This window comes from Aptenodytes patagonicus, chromosome 2, assembly GCF_965638725.1.
Source record: "Aptenodytes patagonicus chromosome 2, bAptPat1.pri.cur, whole genome shotgun sequence".
Classification (NCBI taxonomy): Eukaryota; Metazoa; Chordata; class Aves; order Sphenisciformes; family Spheniscidae; genus Aptenodytes; species Aptenodytes patagonicus.
Window position 1 is genome coordinate 104,810,895 of NC_134950.1, and position 24,006 is coordinate 104,834,900.

A 24,006-nucleotide genomic window follows, 5' to 3' on the forward strand; every position below is an offset into this window, starting at 1 on the left:
AAGTAACTTTTGAAGTACAACAGTCTGTGTGTTCTTTGTTCAAGCCTTCCTGACTCACTTTCACCTGGTAACATAAAACTGGTCTTATTACCAGTAAAATAAAAATTAAACAAGCCAAGTCTTTACAGAAACCTTCAAAGAAGGCACCATCCAAAGCAAACTTGAGCCAACTTTGGTAACCTCCAGCACATAAAGATAGCAAAGAATCTCTAGATCCATAAATTCTCAGGAGTTACCTGCTAGTCTTACACATGACCTACTAATTTGTTTTCAATCTGCTAAGGAAATTAACAGCTCTGGATTCCAACCAGAAACAGGGGAGGGGGGGACAAATTAAATGCACCAGACACCACTAGCTAAAAATAAGCGGTTTTTGTTTTGCTTAATGGCACCTGCTCACTATGACATTACAAACACCAAATGAAGACAGGGTAAGAAAAGAGGAAAAGTAAACCCAGGCTTTCTCAGTTAACTGTTCATAGAATCATTAAGTTTGGAAAAGACCTCTAAGATCGAGTCCAACCGTCAACCCAACACCACCATGCCCACTAAACCATGTCCCTAAGTGCCTCTTCTACACGTCTTTTAAATAATTCCAGGGATGGGGACTCAACCACTTCCCTGAGCAGCCTGGTCCAATGTTTAACCACTCTTTCAGTAAAGACATTTTTCCTCACGTCCAATCTAAACCTCCCCTGGTGCAACCTGAGGCCATTTCCTCTCGTCCTATCGCTAGTTACTTGGGAGAAGAGACCGACACCCACCTCGCTACAACCTCCTTTCAGGTAGCTGTAGAGAGCGATGAGGTCTCCCCTCAGCCTCCTGTTCTCCAGGCTAAACAACCCCAGTTCCCTCAGCCATTCCTCATCAGACTTGTTCTCCAGACCCTTCACCAGCTTCGTTGCCCTTCTCTGGACACGCTCCAGCACCTCAACGTCCTTCTTGTAGTGAGGGGCCCAAAACTGAACACAGTATTCGAGGTGCGGCCTCACCAGGGCCGAGTACAGGGGCACGATCACTTCCCTACTCCTGCTGGCCACACTAGTTCTGATACAGGCCAGGATGCCATTGGCCTTCTTGGCCACCTGGGCACACTGCCGGCTCATGTTCAGCCGGCTGTCAACCAGCACCCCCAGGTCCTTTTCCGCTGGGCAGCTTTCCAGCCACTCCTCCCCAAGCCTGTAGTGCTGCATGGGGTTGTTGTGACCCAAGTGCAGGACCCGGCACTTGGCCTTGTTGAATCTCATACAGTTGGCCTCGGCCCATCGATCCAGCCTGTCCAGGTCCCTCTGCAGAGCCTTCCTACCCTCGAGCAGATCAACACTCCCGCCCAACTTGGTGTCGTCTGCAAACTTACTGAGGGTGCACTCGATCCCCTCATCCAGATCATTGATAAAGATATTGAACAAGACCGGCCCCAAAACTGAGCCCTGGGGAACACCGCTCGTGACCGGCCGCCAATTGGATGTAACTCCATTCACCACAACTCTCTGGGCCCGGCCGTCCAGCCAGTTTTTGACCCAGCGCAGAGTACACCTGTCTAAGCCATGAGCCGCCAGCTTCTCTAGGAGAATGCTGTGAGAGGTGGTGTCAAAGGCCTTACTGAAGTCCAGGTAGACCACATCCACAGCCTTTCCCTCATCCACTAGGCAGGTCACCTGGTCATAGAAGGAGATCAGGTTGGTCAAGCAGGACCTGCCTCTCATGAACCTGTGCTGGCTGGGCCTGATCCCCTGGTTGTCCTGCACATGCCTTGTGAGCGCCCTCAAAATGAACCGCTCCATAATCTTCCCCGGCACCGAGGTCAGACTGACAGGCCTGTAGTTCCCCAGATCCTCCTTCCGGCCCTTCTTGTAGATGGGCATCACATTGGCAAGCCTCCAGTCGTCCAGGACCTCCCCCGTTAACCAGGACTGCTGATAAGTGATGGAGAGTGGCTTGGCGAGCTCCTCCACCAGCTCCCTCAGCACTCTCGGGTGGATCCCATCCGGCACGATAGACTTGTGAGCATCCAGGTGGCGTAGCAGGTCGTTAACTGCTTCCTCTTGGATTATGGAGGGTTCATCCTGCTCGCCGTCCCTGTCTTCCAGCTCGGGGGGCTGAATACCCTGGGGATAACTGGTCTGACTATTAAAGACTGAGGCAAAGAAAGCATTAAGTACCTCAGCCTTTTCCTCATCCTCGGTGACAATGTTCCCCCCCGCATCCAATAAAGGATGGAGATTCTCCTTGGCTCTCTTTTTGTCATTAATATATTTGTAAAAACATTTTTTGTTGTCTCTAACGACAGCGGCCAGATTGCGCTCTAGCTGGGCTTTTGCCTTTCTCATTTCCTCTCTGCACGACCTAACGAGATCCCTGTACTCTTCTTGAGTCGCCTGCCCCTTCTTCCACAAGTGGTAAACTCTCCTTTTTTTCCTGAGTCCCAGCAAGAGCTTCCCGTTCAGCCAGGCCAGTCGTCTTCCCTGCCCGTTCTTCTTACAGATGTTGTAGTCATCCAAGATATTATTATTTCCAGCTTTTTGTTACTGCCTGATAGTGGGTACAATCAGAAGAGAATACCTGCCCTTGCCTGAACTGCTTTATTATGATGGCTCATTTTGGACTGCAGAAGAAGGTGTGTAGACTTTATGCCATGGTGTAAACATATGTATCCTAATGCATATGCTTTTACTGGTTTCATTGCTGTGGAAGCAGTCTTTGGCATAGAAGCACAATGGACATTTGAAGGGCAGTAACTTCCTAAGGTGCTATGCTAGCTAGACTCATTAGACCTTATCTGTCTAAAATAGGTGTGGGGGCAAATGTTTTAAGAGTTAAAACTGAGTAACATAGAAGATAAACGCAGCGTTATTGAACCGTACCCAGAAACCCACTGGAAGCTCACAGGGAACTGGCAGGAAATAACATTCAAATTTCAACTAATTTAACTTGACCAGTCAAGCTAAATTGCCTGAAAAATAATAGTAGGAAACAATATCAGTAAACAAATCCCATCAGTGCAAGTATAATGTTTTTATAGTAACTGAAAATTTCAAGATAGCTGAGCATATTACTACAACGGTTATTACTACTACAGACAAAAATAAAAAGTTATGTTTACAGCTAATAATTGGAAAGCAAAATGCGTTCTTCATTTAATCTCCTTTCAAGCTGCACTACGTTAGAATGGATATTTCAAACAAGACAAAATCAACATTTATCCAGAGGTAAAGACCTTCCGCAAGGTAATCTAAAATGCAGTATGGTTCCCACTGCATGCAGAGTCATAGGTAGGCTTTGAAACGTGGACATGACCACAGACGATGCACTTCAGAATGCACAGCAGACCTGAGACAGGACTGTAGGGAGGGAACTGAAGGCCAAAATCACCCACCAAATCATACATTGCTCTTTACATAAAAGGTGTGATACTTTCTACTGAGATCTTATTGATCTACCAGCTATGCATAAATTAGCATTCTCTATTTTAAGTACACCTTCTTCACTGAGAAAGAGATATACTTAGCAAAACTTAGATTTTTCATATTTAGGGAAAGAGAATGTTTATGTGTATATATACCTGCAGGGTGGAAAACAGAAAAAGGGAGAAAAACAGAGTTTTTCATGGTCCAAAGCCTGTAAATGTTGTACATGCTTAACTTTACCTCCTTGAACAGTTCCAGTGATTTCAGTGAACCTGAAATAGCGAGCTAAAGCCTACATTAAAGTGCTTGCTGGGTCAGGGTATAATTCAAAGTTCCCTGTAGTCACTGGGAACCTCTTCATTGAATTCAATACACTCTAGCCATCCCTCCACCTCAACTGTACAAAATGCCTATTACATATACATCAAAGTTACTCCAAACTGTGTTCTCTCAGTCAGAATAAATAAGGATGGGCGTACTGAAAGCAAAACAGGTATGCCAATTCAGACCTACATGTCCTTGCAGAAATTATCAGACTCATTTCTAGAAGTCAGCAATGATCTTGTATACTTAAGGAAAAGCAGTGACATTTCATATCTTAGTTTTTAGCTTTTCATCAGTCATCTTTTAAATAACCAGAATATTCCCAGTAAGAGCTTCGTATATGGAATGCATTGGATGGATAGCCAAGACACATGTGGGATGCTGCTGCTCCTCTTTGCACCCAAGAAGTCAGAGTTTGGCTTTCAGCCAGTGTGTTGGCTCACAGGAAGTCATACAAGAACATTACATTTGGGATTCCGGTAAAAGCTCAGGGCATCTGAAATCCAGAGAACCAACTATATCTCCAGGCCCGAGTGACTGAGGTCTCTCATCACTTTGTAACACAACTGTTGTGGTTTAACCCGGCAGGCAGCTAAACACCACACAGCCGCTCGCTCACTCCCCCCCAGTGACATGGGGGAGAGAATCAGAAGGGTAAAAGTGAGAAAACTCATGGGTTGAGATAAAGGCAGTTTAATAGGTAAAGCAAAAGCCACGCACGCAAGCAAAGCAAAACAAGGAATTCATTCACTACTTCCCATCGGCAGGCAGGTGTTCAGCCATCTCCAGGAAAGCAGGGCTCCATCACACATAACGGTGACTTGGGAAGACAAAATGCCATCACTCCGAACATTCCCCCTTCCTTCTTCTTCCCCCAGCTTTATATGCTGAGCATGACGTCATATGGTATGGAATATCCCTTTGGTCAGTTGGGGTCAGCTGTCCCGGCTGTGTCCCCTCCCAACTTCTTGTGCACCCCCAGCCTACTCGCTGGTGGGGTGGGGTGAGAAGCAGAAAAGGCCTTGACTCTGTGTCAGCACTGCTCAGCAATAACTAAAACATCCCTGTATTATCAACACTGTTTTCAGGACGAATCCAAAACAGCCCCATACTAGTTACAATGAAGAAAATGAACTCTATCCCAGCTGAAACCAGCACAACAACTAAATGAACATAGGCGTCAAATATTAATATCAACATGTCAACATGAGAGATTCCAGGATCATAACAGAGAACAAGGGGCACTTCAAAAATTCATGTTGGAAGCACCCAGCCAGTTGTAGCCCAGGGTAACTAAACATGTATACTGTAATGAACTACAGAATAAGTGTTCCTGTGTTATTTTAGTCCTGTGTCCACATCACAAAAACACAGCAGCACAACTTGAACCTGACAGCAATAAACCTAGGACCGGAGAAGCATGAGGTGATTACATTCATATTCCTTGAGGTAATTGTCACGGAGAGGTAAGCGACTTCTAGGACAGGGGACTTTTCTGGTGACTGACGGATTACCCTCATTCCTCATACAGTCAGAACTACTCATAGTAAAGTTTGTAATTTTGCCTTTTGTATGGTTGCAAGAAAATAGGAAGTAACCTTCTTTCTTGTATTGCTGGCTGCAACTTTTAAGTGAAGATGATGCTTTTGCAGTTTCCCAGTTGAAAGTACAAGTACAGTAGTTAGAATAACTAGCCTTCAAACCGTTCCTTCCTGACTGTGAGCACAATTCTTTGCTTGTCATGGACTAGCAATAAAGTGACTCACTGACAAAAGACTTTTATATGTATATTGAAAGGCATATTCAACCAAAGGCACGTATAACAACTGCAGTCATCCTCAACTTCATGCTGGAAACATGGACCTAGCTTGCCTTCTGGAAACCTCCTGACTTACTAGCAGGCTGATGAGGAACAGAGTGAATTTCATTTTGCATTCAAGTAGTACGATTGCTTGATGGTATTTTTAATCTCAGCAAAAACAGAGTGTTTAAAAAAGAAAGATGTATTCTAATTACACTTATCATGCTATCATTCATTAAGAACTACATTACCAAATGCCATCATCATTCAAAAGCAGTAAGTCAGGAAATCTCCAGACATTGAAGCATTTGGCTTCTTTTCCTCTAGGGATGCTAATGTAACCTCTCAGAAGGTTTGTACATGACTGATACTAGAATATTGAAAAGTCCAGTATCACAAATCATTTAAGGCGGAAATTATTTTGTACCATTAATGTAAAACATAATTTTGCTTTATTGAAGCCATTTGGAAATGTTTACTTGGCTAATGGCCACAACAGACAAACAATGAGGTAGACAAGAAAAATCTTAATGGTCACAAATACCGGCATGAATACACCTCACAAATGCAGCATCAGGAACACTTAACTTTGATTGCACCAAACCTCTCCAGAACAGAGCTGCCCTTGCTCCTACCCAGTCAGGAATGCTTTGTAGCCGCTCTGCACAGATTCCAACAGCAAAACATTTTGTTCCCGAACCAGATAGGGTTGCTAAGTGACAGCAGCCCTCTTCTCTTCCACATCATTTACAAAACCCAGGCTCTTAAAAACAAGCAAATGAATAGTTAAGGGTTCATCAGTCTTACACATCCCACATAGTAAATGCACTGGTGTTCCTGAAGGCAAAAAAGTCTTTATCCCCACAACATTTAAACACCAACCTTTTTATAAGTTGGATGCATTTTTTGTTGTTGTTTTGTTTTTTTTTTTTTTTTTACAACAAATGCAGCACCTGAGTCCAGAGAGTCTAATTTTTCATAAGCTCAGAGCACCCAGAAGTCTAACTGGAATGAATGAAAACTATGTAACTTGAAGTGTAGAAAACAGCTTTTCAAACTCCATCCCTCAGTTTCATTGTGTGGTAACTGGAAGCGTGCATAATTCCTTAATCACAAGACGGCCATGGCAGAGAAGAAAACATCTGATCAGATCCTTACTTTTTTAAGATGTACCTAAGTCAACAATATTTTTCTCCATCTATCTCACTGACAATCATGTCTAGTTTTTCCATAACATTTTCCATGTGTACATTAAAATTTACCTAACCTTCACACCCTACAATACAGTATGATCTGTTCAGCATCCCTGTAGACAATGAGAAGATTGATAAGCATTTAAAAAGAAGCCCTACTGAGGTTGTAAAAATACAGAAATTATTTTTTTCCAGAAACAGACTCTTCTACAGTGAATGAAAAATGCCCTAAAAGTTAAGCAATTTGAGAAATGGTCTGCTCTAGGATTGCTAGATTTTTTCAAGACAGGTGCACACAGAGAGAGGTAACTATTTTCAAAGTGGTATCAACACTAGTTTTATGACAGAACTGCATTTGCAGGCTTTACTCAGAAGAAGTGAAGGCCACACAGGCCTTTAAAGAAAAGATCAGACCTTGCTGCTATAGCTTCAGAAATCACAATCATCCAATGCAGAAACCAAGGGAATATCTCTGTTCTCTTGCTGAGCTGCAAGGAACCAATCAGAATAAGTTTCCCTATCTCACAAAGACAAACAATAGAAAAATTAAGTGTAAATCAGTGGAGCTGAAAGAACATGCAGGGAAAAATCTTATCTGCTTGTCAGCACTCAAAATCCAGAAGGCTTAAATTACAGCTGCATCATTTGCAGCAAAATTTGAGCATAAAAATTTTTGCATGTACTCTTTCCAAATGCCATTTTGAAATCCTTACTGATGTCGTGCAAAATGTTTCCTTATGAAAAGTTCTAGCCTTTTTAATCAAGGAATGTCTCTTGGAGCAGTCAACCTGTTTTAATGTTGAATCAATGTAAATTTTAACATTTTGCCTTCAGCAATAGGGAAGATGATAAATATTTTGTCCTGTTCACTGAGGTGAATTTTGTGTCTCTAAAGCAAAATGTATACTCCATAATGAAAACTGCAAATGAAAGGTGCAAATTTGCTGCTACTGATGATACACTCCAGCTACAGAGAGAGCACCTAGGGGAGCTACACAATCTCACATCACATCACAGCCCAGGAAATGGGGAATAATGAGTGGCATCAGGACTGCATTAATGGCTAGTGAAAGAACCAAGAGAGTGAACATCTACAAAAAAAACCAAATCAGTGCCTGTTAGACAAATTTATCACCCAGTGATTTTTACAAATAAACACAGAAAGAGAGAGGGAGATGGGGATGATGAATCTGGAGGGGGAAAAAAACCAAACCCAAAAAACAACAGAAAAAACCCCTACATCACTTACATCTTAACAGGCAGTATCATATACCCCACGGCAAAGTAGGCTGGCAGAACAACATGCCTGAATTCCTTGTAGGGATCATGCACTGGACAACTTTGTATCTCATAACTCTCACGCTTACCCCACCTCCCAAGGGCTCAGTGTGGGAGAACAACCATGCTTATGGAAATGGATAAACCAATGCAAACTTGCAGTGTTATTTCAATACTAATACTACCAACTGCTGCTTTTGTATTTCACAACTTATATAAAATTAAAAAAAAGTAGCAGTTTGTTCTGAAAGCTTTACAAGTTAGAAAATTTTCTATCTCAGAAAGTTACTTTGAATATATTTATATTATCAGCAAACTCAAAGTAACACACTTAATTACCATTTCAAATAAGAAACTTGTATTGTTTTGCTGCCTCCCTACCAAGAACTGCAATAAAATCACCTTGTTTCCTTGCTGTTTGCACAATTGATTTCATAATCTGTCATCAGTTCCCATGGATGTTGACACAGTGATGTAAACAACCAGCCTGGAGTAAGTCTGCATGTCAAAAGAAGAAACTATCCATTTTGTATTTGGAAGCTGAAGTCTCAGTTCAGAATACAGAACAGAAGGGTCTGGTCTGGTTTTAGGCAAAACACTGATTTTTCCTCGTTGATGTTCAATTACAACTGTCAGCTAGTCTGGAGTAAAGCAAATCCTATTCTTTTAATATGTTCTCAGCTGGCAGACAGCATTTTACAGAATAGGACATAAGCGGGTGTCTAGCCAGTATTACACTAAGTTTAGTTAATGGCTAATCTGGCATTTGTTCAATTGTGTACTTCAAATGGCAAGACAGAGAAGGTGCACAAAAGGAAAAAAGACTAAGCTCCATCTTCACCACCTAATTTATGTGGCTGATGGAAGTGATAGCATATCAGAAGTGTCAGCATTCTAGTGAAAGCTGGCATGTAAATATTTATGCATTGTGCAAGATAGTCAAGCCCTGGCTGGCTGTCCTCTTCTATATTTCTAGCAATAACAGAAACTGCAGTTCAGATAAGAAAAAGCTATAAAGTTGTACATCACAGAATTTAAAACAATTTAAAATGGTCATTAATAAGAACCTGAACATGTAAAATGCTAAATGCTTCCAAGGTCTGAGTAACCTGTTATCTGGGAATAAAAAGTACTCAGTGCTACTCAGAAGGACCTGGCTTCTTGCCAGATTACCTAGGAAACTATACATGAAGTTTTAAAATGAGAAATAAACCATGGCTTCAGTTGCAATAAATTCTGGTGCTTTGTTTGGCTTTTCTGAAAATATGAAAATCAGATCATTAATAGTGTGCATTACTGATTTCCCCCCTCCTCAAACACACCTGCTGCCAGTGCCTTGTGCAGGTAGCAAAATCAGTTGGTAGCAACTGAAAAATATTTCCATCTGAGGACGATGCGTGGGCCTTCATACATGAGCTTAGAGGTATCAAGCAAGCTCCATCTGAAGCTGAAGAGAGCAATTTCATCTGCCTTCTCTTGCTTAGCCTTTAAAGTGAAACAAACCCAGTTCCCTAAGCTGCTTCTTGTGTCATAGGCTCCAGCCCCCTAAACATTTTTGTGTTTTTCTCTTCTGTTTGCAAATACCTCTCTTGTACTGGGAAGGACTCAAAACTGGACAAAATATTCTAGATGCAATCTCAGAGGTGCCAAGTCAAGGGAGATAATCCGTCCCCTTGATGTGCTGGCTGTGCTCTTACAAATGCTGCTCAGCCTGCACAGTCAACCTTCATCAGCAAAAGGGAGCGCTGCTGACTCATTGTCAACTTGCTAGCCACAAGAGCTGCATGGCCCCTCCTGCAGAGTTGCTCCTTAGCCTACCCATGCTGACTGTACCAATGCATAGTTACCCTGTCCCAGGTACCCCACTTCATACTTTGTTGCACTTCATGAGGCTCAGGTCAGCTTATTCCTTTAAGCTGTTGAGATCGCTCTGAAAGGCAGCCCTGCATATCACCCGATAATGACAGTTTGGCTTTACTACTGAGCCTGGATAAGGCTGCATCCTGTGCCATCATCCACGTTACCGATGAACATGTTAAAAAGTATCAGACCCAGTATCAAACCCACCATTCATAAATAGGTGCCAGTTAAATTTCAACCAACTTTTAAGTCCCATTGAACCAGCCAGTTTTTCATCCACCTTGTAGCCCACAAATCCAGTCTCTATCTTCCTTAAGGATATCTTTCTTGCCATATCTACCACACTTCTTCCAATTTCTCCTACAAATATGGAAGTCCACGTTGGAAGAAAGATAAATGACAATAACTGCTCTCCCTTCATCCACAGAGCCAGTTATTTCACCGCTGAGGCAAAGAGGTTGTTTAAGTATGATTTGCCCATAGGAAATCCATGTTGGCTATTCCCAATAACAAGCATCAGTTTCCATTTCTCGACAAGCTTTGGCTTTCCAAATTTCATCCCTGCATGCCCAGGCAATGTCTCTATACTGCTCATTAGCAGTCCATCCCCTCTTCTACCTACCACACTATACCTCTTTTAGTATGAGGTCAGGAGCCCTCTGTTCAAACTGGCCTCCTGCTATGCCTGCTTGTTTTCTTGCATATGGGGATAGTTCTTGTGCTTTGAGGAAGATGCCCTTGGAGGTCAACCAGATCTCCTGTGTTCCTCTGCACTTCAGGGCAACCTCGCACAGGATCCTGCCTTCTAGTTTCCCAAACAAGCCAAAGTCCACTCTCCTGAATTTCAGGATTTTTATTTTGTTATTTGCCATCCCCACTTCCTTCAGGGTCCTAAACCCTATTGTCTCATGGCCACTGCAACTAAGGCTGCCACTCAGTATCACACCCCCAACCAGTTTCTGTTTACTCATGAGTAGCAAATCCAGCAGAATGCCTTTCCTAATCATGTATCCCACTACCTATATCAAAAAGTTGTCTCCAACACACCCCAGAAATCTCCCGGATTGTTTGTGCCCTGGGTAGTTAAAGTGTATTTACAAACAACTGTTTTTAACTCCCTCCCATTTGTTTACAATCTCACATTAACAATCATTCTTCAGCACTGAGCCTACCACCAGGAAGTCAGAAAAATGCTCAAGAATCCCTTACGTTGTTGGGATGACTTTTAGCCTGAGAAATCTATTGGGTAAACTGTGATTCCTTACACTGCAGCATGGATCAGAAATATTATCTTGTGGCCTCGGTGGCTAGCCCCAAGCCATAATCAACAGACACCAAAAGCAAATGCAACATCTTGTGGACTGGACACAAAGTTGAACAAGTTGGCAAATTCCTACAAACACGTAAGATGAAAAAGAGGACTGTCTTGTGAGCAATTCACTAGCAGAAAAAAAAAAAAAGAGGTAAGTTTTCAGCAAATAATTTAAGTAGTACTACGCTCCACTTCATTGGAATAATCTTCAACTTACCTATTTCCTGTATTATTTCAGTTCACAGGAGTTTCTTTTAAAAACAAATCAAAGTAAAACAAAGAGGATATAATCTTATGTTTAGTTATCAAGATCTATTTATTGCACATAAGTCTTACGATGAAAAAGTTGGCCAACTAAGTACTCTGTTGTTCCAACAGAAGAAAGTGCTAGCAGCTTTAATAAAAATCAGATAAATCCACACCTGTTTGTGGTTCAGGACTGCAGGAATTCTAACCTTTATTCTGTGCCATAGTCCCTTTATCCCTTTACACTGCTCCACCAGTATAAAGGGACTGTGATCCAGGTGGATCTATTTGGTAGGTAGGGAGTCCTGATTCTCTAAGGCCCTGTAAGGGCTCTCAGAGCAGTTCTCAAGCTGATGTATGATGAAGAGGTAGCTGATATTTGACACATTAACAGAGAAAGGAAGATTTGCTAAAGCTACCATAAAAGAAGCCGTATCGTTGAGCTGTTACAATCATCCCCACAGAATTATGCTGTACACTTGAAAGAAACTGGGGAAAGAAAAATAACACACAACCTGTGATCCTAAAAATATGCCATTTATTTAAAGCTCAATCAATACCTGGTCCAGTGGAACTTCTACACGAGTATCTTCATCTTCCTGCACTTCAGCTGCCCCCCACATTTCAGACCACTCTTCGCTGGCTTTATAAACATCTTCACCTACAATGGGAAAGATACAGAGTGGAAGGAAGTGAAGTCCAATTGTGACACTGTGTGGCACAACTACTGAACTGCATTCAATTTTGTTTCTGAGAGCACGTTTCTGAGCTGACCCACCATTCCCTATACAGTTCTTTCAATGAAGTTTTCAGTCTTCCATTATTGTCAATCCTTTTTAATAACAAATACTTCCATGCCACACCATTTGGGGAAAGGAAAGGAAACAGAGACTGAACAAAGCCCTGGATCTGAAGTTCCTTCACTTCTGGCAAAGGTCAGGAGTAAATCTGAACTTAATACATTACAACATCATATTACTTCTATTTCTACAGTCAATGATAATACCCTCTAGTAATTAGCATTATAACACAACTAGCAAAAATCTCAGGCTCTGAATCAAGAACAAACATGGTGAACCAGGAAAGGAGCAAAAGATGAACAGAAACAGTGGGATTAATGCTACTCCCCACCCTTGGGCACGTGCAAGTAGAATTATATCTGAAACTTCACACCCACATTAAAAAAGCACATACTCCTAGCTAACAAGGTTAATGGTTACAACGATATTCGATTTTGCAAAGATTTTACACCATTTAGTTTGAGTAATTTTTTTCCCCCCAAGTGTAAGTAATAACTAGGGGTCTTCAAGGTTTCTAATGTGGGTCTTTCAGTATCAGCTAACTAGGAAAGTGAAGACAGGTACATACAGAAAACAAACAATTTCCAAGTGACACACATTCCTCTCTCCCTTCCCCCCAAACTGAAAACAGCCCAGAAATTAAAAGCACAGGTTACTCCAAATCATCTCCCTCTCTCTCCATCTATCTAGGAAAGACAGATGGTCCTATGTTGACGTGTTCATATCCAACATAATAAGTAACTACAATAAGAAAGAGGAAAAAATACTTGTTCTGTTTTGGATTGCCTCTTAATTCTTCATAAAAGGATGTGAACTTGATATCAACTGACTACGCAAATTGATCTACATTGCTGGACACTGTTAAATAAACAGCCCTAGTGAAGCACTGAACCATTCATAGAACCATTGAGAAAGAGGAAAAAGAATGGATGAAAAACCAAGACTTGGAGAACTCTGGTGTCCACCTGCATAAGAAGTCAGCATTGACTACTCTGGAGGTTAGTTTTCCAGTTAGTTTCTCATCACTATGAGAGCCAAGGAAAGAGTTTACTCTGGGAACAAAATTCTGAGGCATACCATACCACTGCAAATGGCTAACTGGGGGGAGGTGCCAGCTCATCCAGATGGCCTTAGATGTCTACTGACAGGCCACTGACCAGAGCACCAGAAATGAAAGCTGTTCTCACTGTTTGAAATAAAGAGGCAGAAATGGGGAAGTCTATGAAACACAACAATGATATTCCAGAGTGGTGCAGCTGGCTGCATCTTAGGAGAGAGATTTTCTGATGGACATAGCAGCTTGCACACCTGAGCATCAGTCCCGCTGGAACCTCCCCACCCAACCAAAAAATCTATATTACTTGTCCTCTGAAAGTACCGGTGTTGGAAATACCACAGGGTTCTCAGCATCATTGGTTGGATTCTTATCATAAACATATCACACATCTTGAAAAAGGTCCCATCTTCATACTTAGCATGGAAATAATACTTTTCTTAATTTCCTTTTTTTTGTGGATTATTAAATATAATGCATCTGTTGTAGTATGTTCCACTGAAACCAACTAAGGACACCCAATATTTGCTGGCAGTATGGTAAATCTTAGACAATCTACATATACATCTCATTACAGACCCCCTTTGCCGAGACAGGCTTTTTTGACAAATTCAGCAGTAAGAACATGGAGTGGTTGAGAGTAGCAACAAATGCATCTGAATGCATGTACTTTTTCAAATAATCAATGCACTTCACATTTCCCATTTTTCTGAGCTCTCTAAGGGACAGAAGGTTCTGTTTCTCTTACCTGATATTATTGTTGCCTCTCATCATAGACATTCAATTGAGATATAGATCACCACCATATTCTGAGAGGTAAATGTAACGTGTTCCTTGAAAGCCACCATGATGACTCTCATAACTCAAGGCCTTCCCTTAAGTACCTTAAGAAAATAACCTTGTCCTAGATTCCTTGGCTCACTGAACTATAAAAAGTCAAATCAGTGTCTGGGAGAACTGCATTTAATATCACCACCATTCCATTTAGACTGTAATAATACCTTTGCCTTCAAGATCCCCAAGTCTTTCAACCAAAATGGGGACTGTCTGGCCTCTAGAGATAAAAGGACTTTGGTGCAGAGGTAATTCTCATCAGCTTTTTCTCTGGCAGGGCAAAAGAGGAGGTACAAGGGAGATGAACATGTGTTGGCCCTGGAGGTCAAATCCACAAAATTCATCTGAAGAGCTGAGGATTCTCAATTTTAAAGCACCTCTCCTTAGAAGAGTAGATCAGCCTCAGGGCTATGCTGAATAACCCAGCAACTAAACTCCACACAAGGAGACAGACATGCAGTATTTTCAAAAACCTTAATCATGAAACCAGGAGGGAGTGAGGGAGAGGGAAGAAGACAATAAATTTCTACCTGGGTCATGCAACCAACTTTCCCATTCAAAAGAGTGTACCCAAAAAGCTAGTAACAGGGGGATTTCAATAAGCAAAAACTGAAATCCCCATGGGATTTCCTCCAAGCACTTTCTAACAGACGTTTGCTCAGAAAGCTGGTCATAAATGAAAAGAGATTAGTTGAAAAGAGTTCTGCACAACCTTCCAGCATCTCTCAAGGATAACACTGTTCATTGTCTTGCACGGAAAGCACTCTAAAGTGAAATAGCATTCCTGCTCTTCCACAGAGTGGAAGATGCCAAAACTACATGGCAGGCTGCAATGGGAAAGAAAAGCAACCACAGAAGTCACAAAAAAAACTTCAAGGACAGTGTTTTCAGACAAAATGGGAAATTATCCCATTTTCAGAACAGCTATAGTCTTTGAAGAAAACAAGTAGTTAAAGAACAGCATATTGCAAATGCATACAACACAAAAGATCGTTAGTTGGTTTCTGAAAGGATGGTAGAAAAGATTTTTTGTTAGAAAAGGAAAAGAAAAAATTATTTAAGGAAATAAGAAAATTGACAACAAAAGGGAAATGAATTATTTACCTCTGCACAAACCTGAGAGTATGGAAGACAAATGGCCAAAACACATGTACCATTAATAGTCAGGGAAGGAAGAAAAACACTTAGGTCTGAAATGTGCCAAAACAGGTGAAAAAAAAAATGACACTAACTGAAAAATGGGAAAGTTGTAACACTTGAACAAATAAAAAATTACAAAGAAAATGGCAAGGAATGAAATTAGTCTTACATTAGGACACGTACGCTTCTTGTCTTTTAGTACCAAAAGTGAAAAGAAATACAAAAATTGTAAAATAATTTACAAAAAATTAACTTGATTAAATGAGGCATTAAGAAAATAGCTCAAAATGTAAACATTATTAGTGTTGCTACTCTACTTCAGCCACAAGTATTTACACTTTTTGCATGTGAATTTAGAAATAGCTGGAGGAGGGCAGCTGAGTGAAAGGCCAACATATTCCTTGTTTATGTGATTCTGTGTCAAGATCTTGTCAGCAGGAGTTTGCAGACCACATTAATCACTATTATCAGTGCTGTGAGTTACTCAGCACCTCCCAAACAAATGTGTTAGGTTGGGTAATTTTGCCTCATATTTTATAGGTAATATGTCAGAAATGCTTTTTGATTTAGGAAAAAAAGGCACCAAAAAAAATCTTATTGATGCAATATTTCACATCTCTCTCTCTGAATCATTAGTCAGTTTCTACACGTCTCTAAGGGAGGAAAAAACAAGAAGGCATTTTAGAAAATGCTATAAATTAAATGAAAAAACATTTTTGTAAGTCTTCATTCTATATTGTTATGGGCTTATATTGCAATCTCTACTAAAGTTAGAAATAAGTAGCGTATCTTACTGAAAAGAGAATTCCCAGCAGTTCCATTAGATGGAACATTTATGTCCACCCCAAATGGTTCATAAAATATTGTAGATTAAACGTGCTCCTCATACAAGAGCTAGTTCTGACTTTCTGTGCCTCAAACTAATTGAGAATTGGCCACAGTCAGGGTCATGGCAACGTTGGGGCAGAAGAGCTCTAAAAGGGGGTAAGAAAGGAAGGTAGGTCCAAGCCTTGCAGTCAAGCTGTGGCATATTCTACCCGTTTGCTCCAAGTTGAGTAGAAGATGATGGCAGCAAAGCATTCAAGGGCACTCTGAGCTCCAAAATGTCTCCCTACAGCTTTGCTGACAAGTATAAATCAGAGGATTTATTTCAGCTAGGTTCTCAGTTCTCCATGTCACAGTAAGTGCTGCTTCTGTCAACAGGTCAAGTAAAGTATTACTGAGAGTCTCCTGATCTTCTGTAAGGATATTTTTCCATGGTGTCCAGACAACCAGAAGAGACTGTAATTTTTCAGGTTTTGCCAGTCACTGTGTGAAAACAGACTGTCTTGAGCTAAAAATCACCACTATTTTTTAAACCCTATACAGAGAGAAGTGAGGTAACCTAAACAAACATCTCCCATTATTTCTGATTATTTTAAAGCAGGGTCATGTTCAGTAATTCTGGCATGAGGGAGAAAGAAGAACCCACAGAAGGGCAAAGAACAGACCACAAGAGGGAAAAGGCATTCAACAGGAGCAGCCAACTGGAGAGAGAGCATATGCAGAGGCTGGAGGATATGGACACAGAGGGAGATGATGAGGGCACGGTAATGTTAGAAGGAATGTGCAGAATGAGCAAATAGGAAGATGAGGAAACACAGGTGGAAATTAAGGGAATAAATGGGGTCCAGCACACTGGCAGGAAGGCAAAAAAATGGGTTATGTGCAGCAGAAGAGTAGAAGCTTGAAAGAATGAGAGGGGAAGAAAGAACAAGCCAGCAGGTACCCATGCCAATTTAAGCTTCGTAAAGGAATCTTCCTTCAGGGAAGCTTGAGAAGAGGAATGTCATTTTACTAGTACCTATCTGCAATTGAATTTCTATGTTCAGATGCTCCCACACATACTCATTTGTGACAAAGGTGCAGCAAAAAGCAACAATGAAAAAATGCTTATTGTTATCAGGCAAGTATTTTTCTTGATTTCTTATTCTTATTGATTCCTACAATAAACAATATTTAGTAAGACTCTGGATAGTGGCACTACAGTCTGGGGAAAGAATTCTCACAGCATTTTTTGGCTTCAGGCTGAAGGGATGAATGAAAACTGCAACTACAAGTGCTTTCCTATGGAGCTTCTCCAAGAGTTATGCTCTATCTCACCTCTTCTCCAGCTCCATAATCCCACAGAGAGAAAGACTGATGAAATCTCAAGAGGATCCAGACTGCTTCAAGCTCTGAATTCCCCAAAGCCTTATGAGAGTTACCAGGAAAGGGAACACTTGGAGTCTAATAACAGCTCTACTGCAGAAAGCTAGCTAGTGTCTCAAAAAAGTGGTGAACCAACTCAACCTGCCCTAAGCAAAGTCAAATGATACACCTGTTGAAACACTGGCACCTACTTTATGGCTAACCTCTACAGGTAGCAGCAATGGAGCCACACAAACAGTGAGAACAAGGGAACATTTTCAGCAGAAAAAGGTGGTGAAATTACATGAGGGATGATGTTCTCAGAAGGCTTAGCTCTTTGGAAATCAGGTCCAGAGGCCATGGGTAGGAGAAAGGCAGAGTGGTCAGGCTTGGATCAGAACCTTAGAAAGGATGATGACTGATAAATAGGGTGTGGGGTTTCTGATTTTGTACTTGGCCAAGGTCTATTTCATTAAGTAAGCGGCTCAGTCCTCAGCTGGTTTCACCAAAGATAAGAAAAGGTGGTACTGTATTCCTACAGTACTTTTTCACCTCTGTGATTTTGTTGCAAATGGACAAATAAAACCAATACAATTTAAGACAATGTTAAGACTGCTGTAAATTATGCTTCTTGCATAATGGATCTTCATCTTCAGAGTTACCTACTCTGTTCTGTCCCCTTACCCATGCCACCGATGTTGGCTTTGCAGCCCCTGAAAATTCATTTGTGTGAAAGGGAGTCCACTGACCATTCAGGGGAATTTTCTAGGTATTTTATACTTCTGGCTAATCTCCTGATAGCTTAATTATCAGCAACAGCAAATTTATAAATGCCCAAAACATTTTAACTGACAGCATTTCACCTGATACATGTACCAATTGTCTCAATACGCAGATGTTCAGTGTATTGTGCAGTCACTCAGTTCAGAATGTACAGAAAGAAGCAAGGAATTGGTGCATGTATAACTGAGCAAACCTTGGCTAAAGTACAAAGATCATTTTCTATCTGATGCCATTCAGTATTTCAGCTGGAATCCTTTTGTACACTTTGATAAACAAGAAAGTTATATGACTTTATTAAATAGTAATTGAGTTATACATTGAACTAACTCATAAGAAATCTATATATTTTAAATAATTAAGCATAGCAATTAATGGCTCTTGTATAAGCTCCTTTCCTAACCAGCATTAACTGTAAAACATTTATTGCAACACTAATTACAACATTATACAGTCATTAATGCATTTCAAATTTTAAACTGATTGAAGTTTAGCAGTAGGGATTAAAAAAAAATCATTGTAATAATAGCCTGCCCTGAATATTTTATGGAAATCAGAGGCATTTACTAACTGCAAGCTCTGTATGTAAGCAAGGGAGTTAATGTGACTATAAAAAAAATGAATGTGACTTACCACAGAGACAGCCTCATAAAAATGTTAAGTCAAATTAAAAACAAAATGTAAAAAATCTGTGGCTCATTAAATTGAATAGATTGCTATGAGGAATAGGGAGGACATGTGCGTTTATGCCTGTCTATAACATAATTTTCCTTTCTGGTTGTTTTTGTTTTGTTTTAATTTCAAAGTATCAGTGTTGTACAAGGCCTATTTCCAACAAAAAGCCATTGCCTTGGTGATAGGTTTGCATGTGTGTAAGTGCCTGTGACTTCTGTCATCAACAAGTAATGGAATTAAAGAGAAAATGGTAGCAATATACATATGAAACTGTTGGGAATATTAAAAAAGATGTATTTTTCTTCACCTGATACTATTGCACCCTCAAGCTTCTAAGCAATTAGTTCCTCTCCAGAAAATATTGAATTTCTAATAAGATTTCACACCATTATAGATTGCTGACATCTGACTACCTCAACAGAAACTGCAAAAGGTGCTTCTAGAGGTTGACCTTGTATGCAGCAGTCTCCTTTACCGATAGGAAATGTGGTAATGCTAGAGCAAGGGAAAAGTTGCCTTAGTCAGCTGCAATAGCTCAGTCATCTTTATACATAAACAGCTACAAAAATAAGAACTGCATGGCATAATATGAGGCTTTTTCTTCCTTCTCCCTACTTTGGTCATTCACCTCATTTAGTCTCTGTGTTTCTAAGCATCTAATTTATTCATTTATTTAAATGACAGATCATTAAGACCATTTGCATTTTGAAATCAATAAAGCAGCTCCCGTTCAGCCACATCTTTTTTAATTCCATGCCTGTTCCAAAACTCAGCCTTCTCTTGGGTACAGCTGGGTCCTAAGGGCTAAACTGTCACAAAGCAAATGCAAAAGTCCTGGAACGTCTGTCCTGGTCCAGTCATTGCAAACTAAGCATAAGTACACCTACACTCCCTCCTGGAGCAAGTTAAGCAACATGGCTTTCCTGCTGCCAAGTACTCTTTGCCCACTTTATGTTTTGCAATGTATTCATTTTACTAAAAGCAAACCCAAAGAAACTCACCATGTGCTCGAAGAAAGAGGACGCAAGGTTTACCATCATCTTAGTTCCCCACTGGCATTAGTATATTCTGGCTATTGTGATTCAACACTGTAACAATACACACTAACAGCAACAAAAGTTCTCATTTCTTACTACAGATTGTGATTTTATCTCCTATTATGCGAGGAATAAACCTACAGGTCCTGTAAAATCTCTGCAAATAAGAAACAAGATGATGTCTCTTTCTTCAGCACAGTTTTTGCCTGCTTTGACAACACAGCAGTGATATGGTCTATGTGTCTATGTTTTAACTACAGATAGCTTTTTAATCCTAAAAGTTGTCAGCAGGAAAACATGGACAACAACAGTTTTAGCTCATAATGCACAGCGGATATTCAGCAGTCCAGGTTTATACTCTTTGGCAAGTTCATAATTTTACTGAAAGCAATTCAGAACATGATAACAGGAGCGGCTGCCATACCTGATGTTCTGTGCAGCTTTCCCTTTAATTAAGCGTTGGCCTTTTGCTTCCTGTTTTTAGCCAATAGCAAAACCAGGAAATTGAAATGATTGCTAACTTCTAAGACCTCATAATACTCAAAACTAGATCTGAAAAACTGTGGAGTGGCTCAACCCATCTCCATTATAGTACTTTTCCAAATCACAGCGAGAACTCAAACTTCACATTCTGTTATCTCTAGAACTTGTTTTATCGTTTGGATGGGGGGTTACTATGCAAGCCGTGCGACCACAATTAAACTGGAATGGGCTTTAAAGTGAGGGTGCTCCCTTACAAGAATTTCTACTAGGCTTCTGAAATTGCTACTTTCCTGTTCAACTTCCTACAGTATACTATTTACAGAATGTGGTGCAAACCAAAAAATAAGTAGGTTTGTTCTGTGGGGGGTTTTTTAAACCTTAAAACAAGATGCTGATAATTAAATGTGCCTTTGCTGTCACTTTCATAAGCCCAAATTCTGCTGAACCAGCTGCACTAGTCTAAGCTCTAAACCTCACATTTCCAGTTGCAATTACTGTTACATATAATACCTTCAATATTATTTAGGTTTCTAGAAGTGCAATGAGAGTCCAATCATAACTTTAATAGCATGCCTTATAGGTTACAAAAACCAAAGCACCAGTTCACAGTCTACTGGATTTGCTCTAAGAAGTGGTGAATTCAAATCTTGCACAAAGAGCTTTCAACACTAAGAAATTCTTTAATCATCTTGATTTGAGAGGATTATGACATGGAATAGTTGTAATATTAATGGCATGCTGGTGAAATTCTCAGTGTATTAAAAAAAAACATTCAAAGTAAATACACAGCTAGCCCAACTAAACTCGGTTGGAAGATTAGGTTAAGCTTTAAATACGCTATGAGCATAATTCTTCAGATGTTAAGTCCCAGGAAATAATCACTTTCAAACAGTCTGGAACTCAAAAGAGAGAAGATTCCACATAACTGCTAAATTGGCAGCAACGAGGACAGCAAAGAATATGGGATACATTTTCTACTATGAATATTTTCTTTTTATCTATTTCAGTACACTCCAAAATGTGCATGTGTAAACTCACTGTGCAGTTTATTGGTTTCAGATTAAAATAAATTAATCCCACATCAGTGACAGCCAAATGCAGCCAACCAAAATGCCAAGAGTCTTTTTCACTGTCCATCAGGAAAAAATAAAATAAAAATCATAAGATGGTGATAAGTGCTTCCCTTACCCAATCCAAAGCCTTTGAGTTTGAAGGAATTTTTTTGAATAAACCTGCAAAGCCAAGTGAGGAACTGCAAGGACCCTTCAGAGTAGACAGTGGAGCTATACTGATCAATACAGTACTTGGGAGCAATCATTATCACTGTGTTCCTGGAGTTGGCTTTTAGCTCTCCATCAAAAATCCATCTCCGTTTCAGAATAAGACTCCTTACTCTAAAATGAAACTGAAAATGTCATAATTCAAGGCAGGAATTACATACATGATACATCCAATACTTCAGCATCTGGTCTAAGCTAGATTTCTAATTTCACTGTCAAATGAGAGAATGGGCATCTCTAGACACACTTATTCTCTTCTTGACGGCTGGAGCCTAGAAGCTCAGCTTGAATTAATTCTCTAACCCTCATACAGTTGGAGGTAGGCAAGATGCATCTTGCCCTCAACAAGTTTCCAGGAGCAGCTGGGATCTGAAAGTGTACCACGGTCGAGAAACCTTTAGGATTTACTGCATCTTTCTTGTGGCCATGGGGAAACAGACTGAAACAAACAGCCTCCCCAAATAAACAGCCTTTTCTGAACTTCTGTGCATGCCTTCTGAATGGACAAGGCAAAGGTGAGACCAAGTACGCTACAGCTGGAGTCTTTGCAAATAATCTTCTTTTAGTTCTTGCTATGCAGAGTTTGAATGCTATTAGCCCGAGCAGCACTTTGGCTAACAGACAGTAATGCAGATGGACAACGGATGTGCTGAGAAGTCTGGTGTGCTCATGCCAGCTCTTATGTTTGCTCTTCACCCCGCAAGGGCAGAGCTTACAGCTTGGCATTTGTGGGCAAAGGTAGGAAGAGAACAAAAGTGCCACTTGCACACTTCCCTCTCAATTTCTGTTCCTCAAACATATATTTGAAGTAGTCTTCAAAAGGCACAAGCAAACTGGGAAGAAAGCTGCAATGCTCCTTTCCACTAACTGAATCTAGCTGAAATACTACAGCTAATTGACTATATGGTTCTAGTTGCCTGCCTAAGAGAGAAGCTGCATCTCATACAGTCATCTCCAGGTGAAACAGAAGGGCCTTAATATAGAATAAACCACACCCATTACCAGCTTTTAAAGCCCTTTTATCATTCACTTCAGTCCCACTAGTCACACAACTTGCTGCAGGAGTCCATCTCATCCAGAAACAAGGTGACAAACCAGGACAGAGTGAGGGAAAGATCCTATTGACAGGGAGACATTCCGGAGCACTAAAAGCATACACACATTAGGAGAAAGGGAAGAGCTCGCACTAATACACAGAGCAACAGCCTATATTCTGCCCTTTAAAGTTGGACTGGATATTAATGCAGGTCTTCAGTATATGAAGAAGTACTGAAAACAACAGGTGAAGAAAAACAGTACCCTTAGAAAAGGGCATGTACCCTTCATCTGCCACCTCTGGATCCTAACATACTGACCCAACAGTATAAGCTCCTTTCACACCCAAATGGGAGCACAATGGGTCCTCAGCATGCATGTAAGTAAAGCATATAAGGATACAGGATAAGCACAAACATACACACAGCATGTCTGAGTGTCAGTGTAAGCCATGTTTGCTTATTTGTATTCTGAAACCCAGAGGCTCAGTATTTTAAACATTAACTTCAATGAAGCTTTTTTTTAAAAATTAAACAACGGTTCTTTAAGTTTTAAACAAAATTTGTCCAGGGTTTGCCTGTGGGTTTTCTTTTCTTTTAACTGAATTAAAGATTCTTGTTCCACAGTTGTAGCACAGCATTCACATTAACTTGTAATGAATACTTAATATGCAAAAAAACAATATTCTTTGCTCTGTTGAGTTCTCGTCTCATTTCCATTATTTTAATACAAAGTACACTGCAATTGCACAGAAAAATACTTCTGCTTTAAATAGTCATAGGCCATAAATCAACCATCGAAAGTACACACAAGAACTTTTTAAAGACCATCAGGACATATATTTAATGGATACATTCAAAACAATAACTTTGTATTAGTCAGAAAAAAGTTCTATTTTAAACTCACATAATGACTTGGAGCTATAAATCACTCCAAAAGAAAGCTACAAAGCTATGAATTATGACTTGAATAAAGTCAAAAGAAAACTTTTCAAACTATGAAGTTACTTTATAGAGATGCCTGTTATACAGCTGATGCAGCCTTTTGACAAGTCCACTCTTCAAAACCACAGCACGTGTCACCACCTGTTGCAAAGCTACACATGGCTGAGTACAAAAGGAGAAAAATAGTGAAACAAGAATGGCACATCCTCTCTGCTGATTAAAGGAAAAGGCTTGTGATAACCAGGTGGAGAGGGAAACTAGGAGAGCTTTCGTCTTCCCACTCACCACCTCTGGCCCTATGCAGCAACTCCACAAGAGCCTTGGCAAACCAAGCATTTCCACAGCTGCTCTCTG

General features: G+C 40.4%; 1 protein-coding gene across 2 annotated transcripts in view; it reads right to left on the reverse strand.

Moving 5' to 3' along the window:
* The window catches only part of DCDC2 (doublecortin domain containing 2), an 80,667-nt gene that overhangs the window by 6,081 nt on the left and 50,580 nt on the right, over positions 1-24,006 (reverse strand). For both annotated transcript variants that reach the window (XM_076330637.1, XM_076330638.1), the window contains exon 8: positions 11,982-12,082. In XM_076330637.1, coding sequence (XP_076186752.1) covers positions 11,982-12,082 — 101 coding nt within the window. The remainder of the gene's footprint in view (positions 1-11,981; positions 12,083-24,006) is intronic.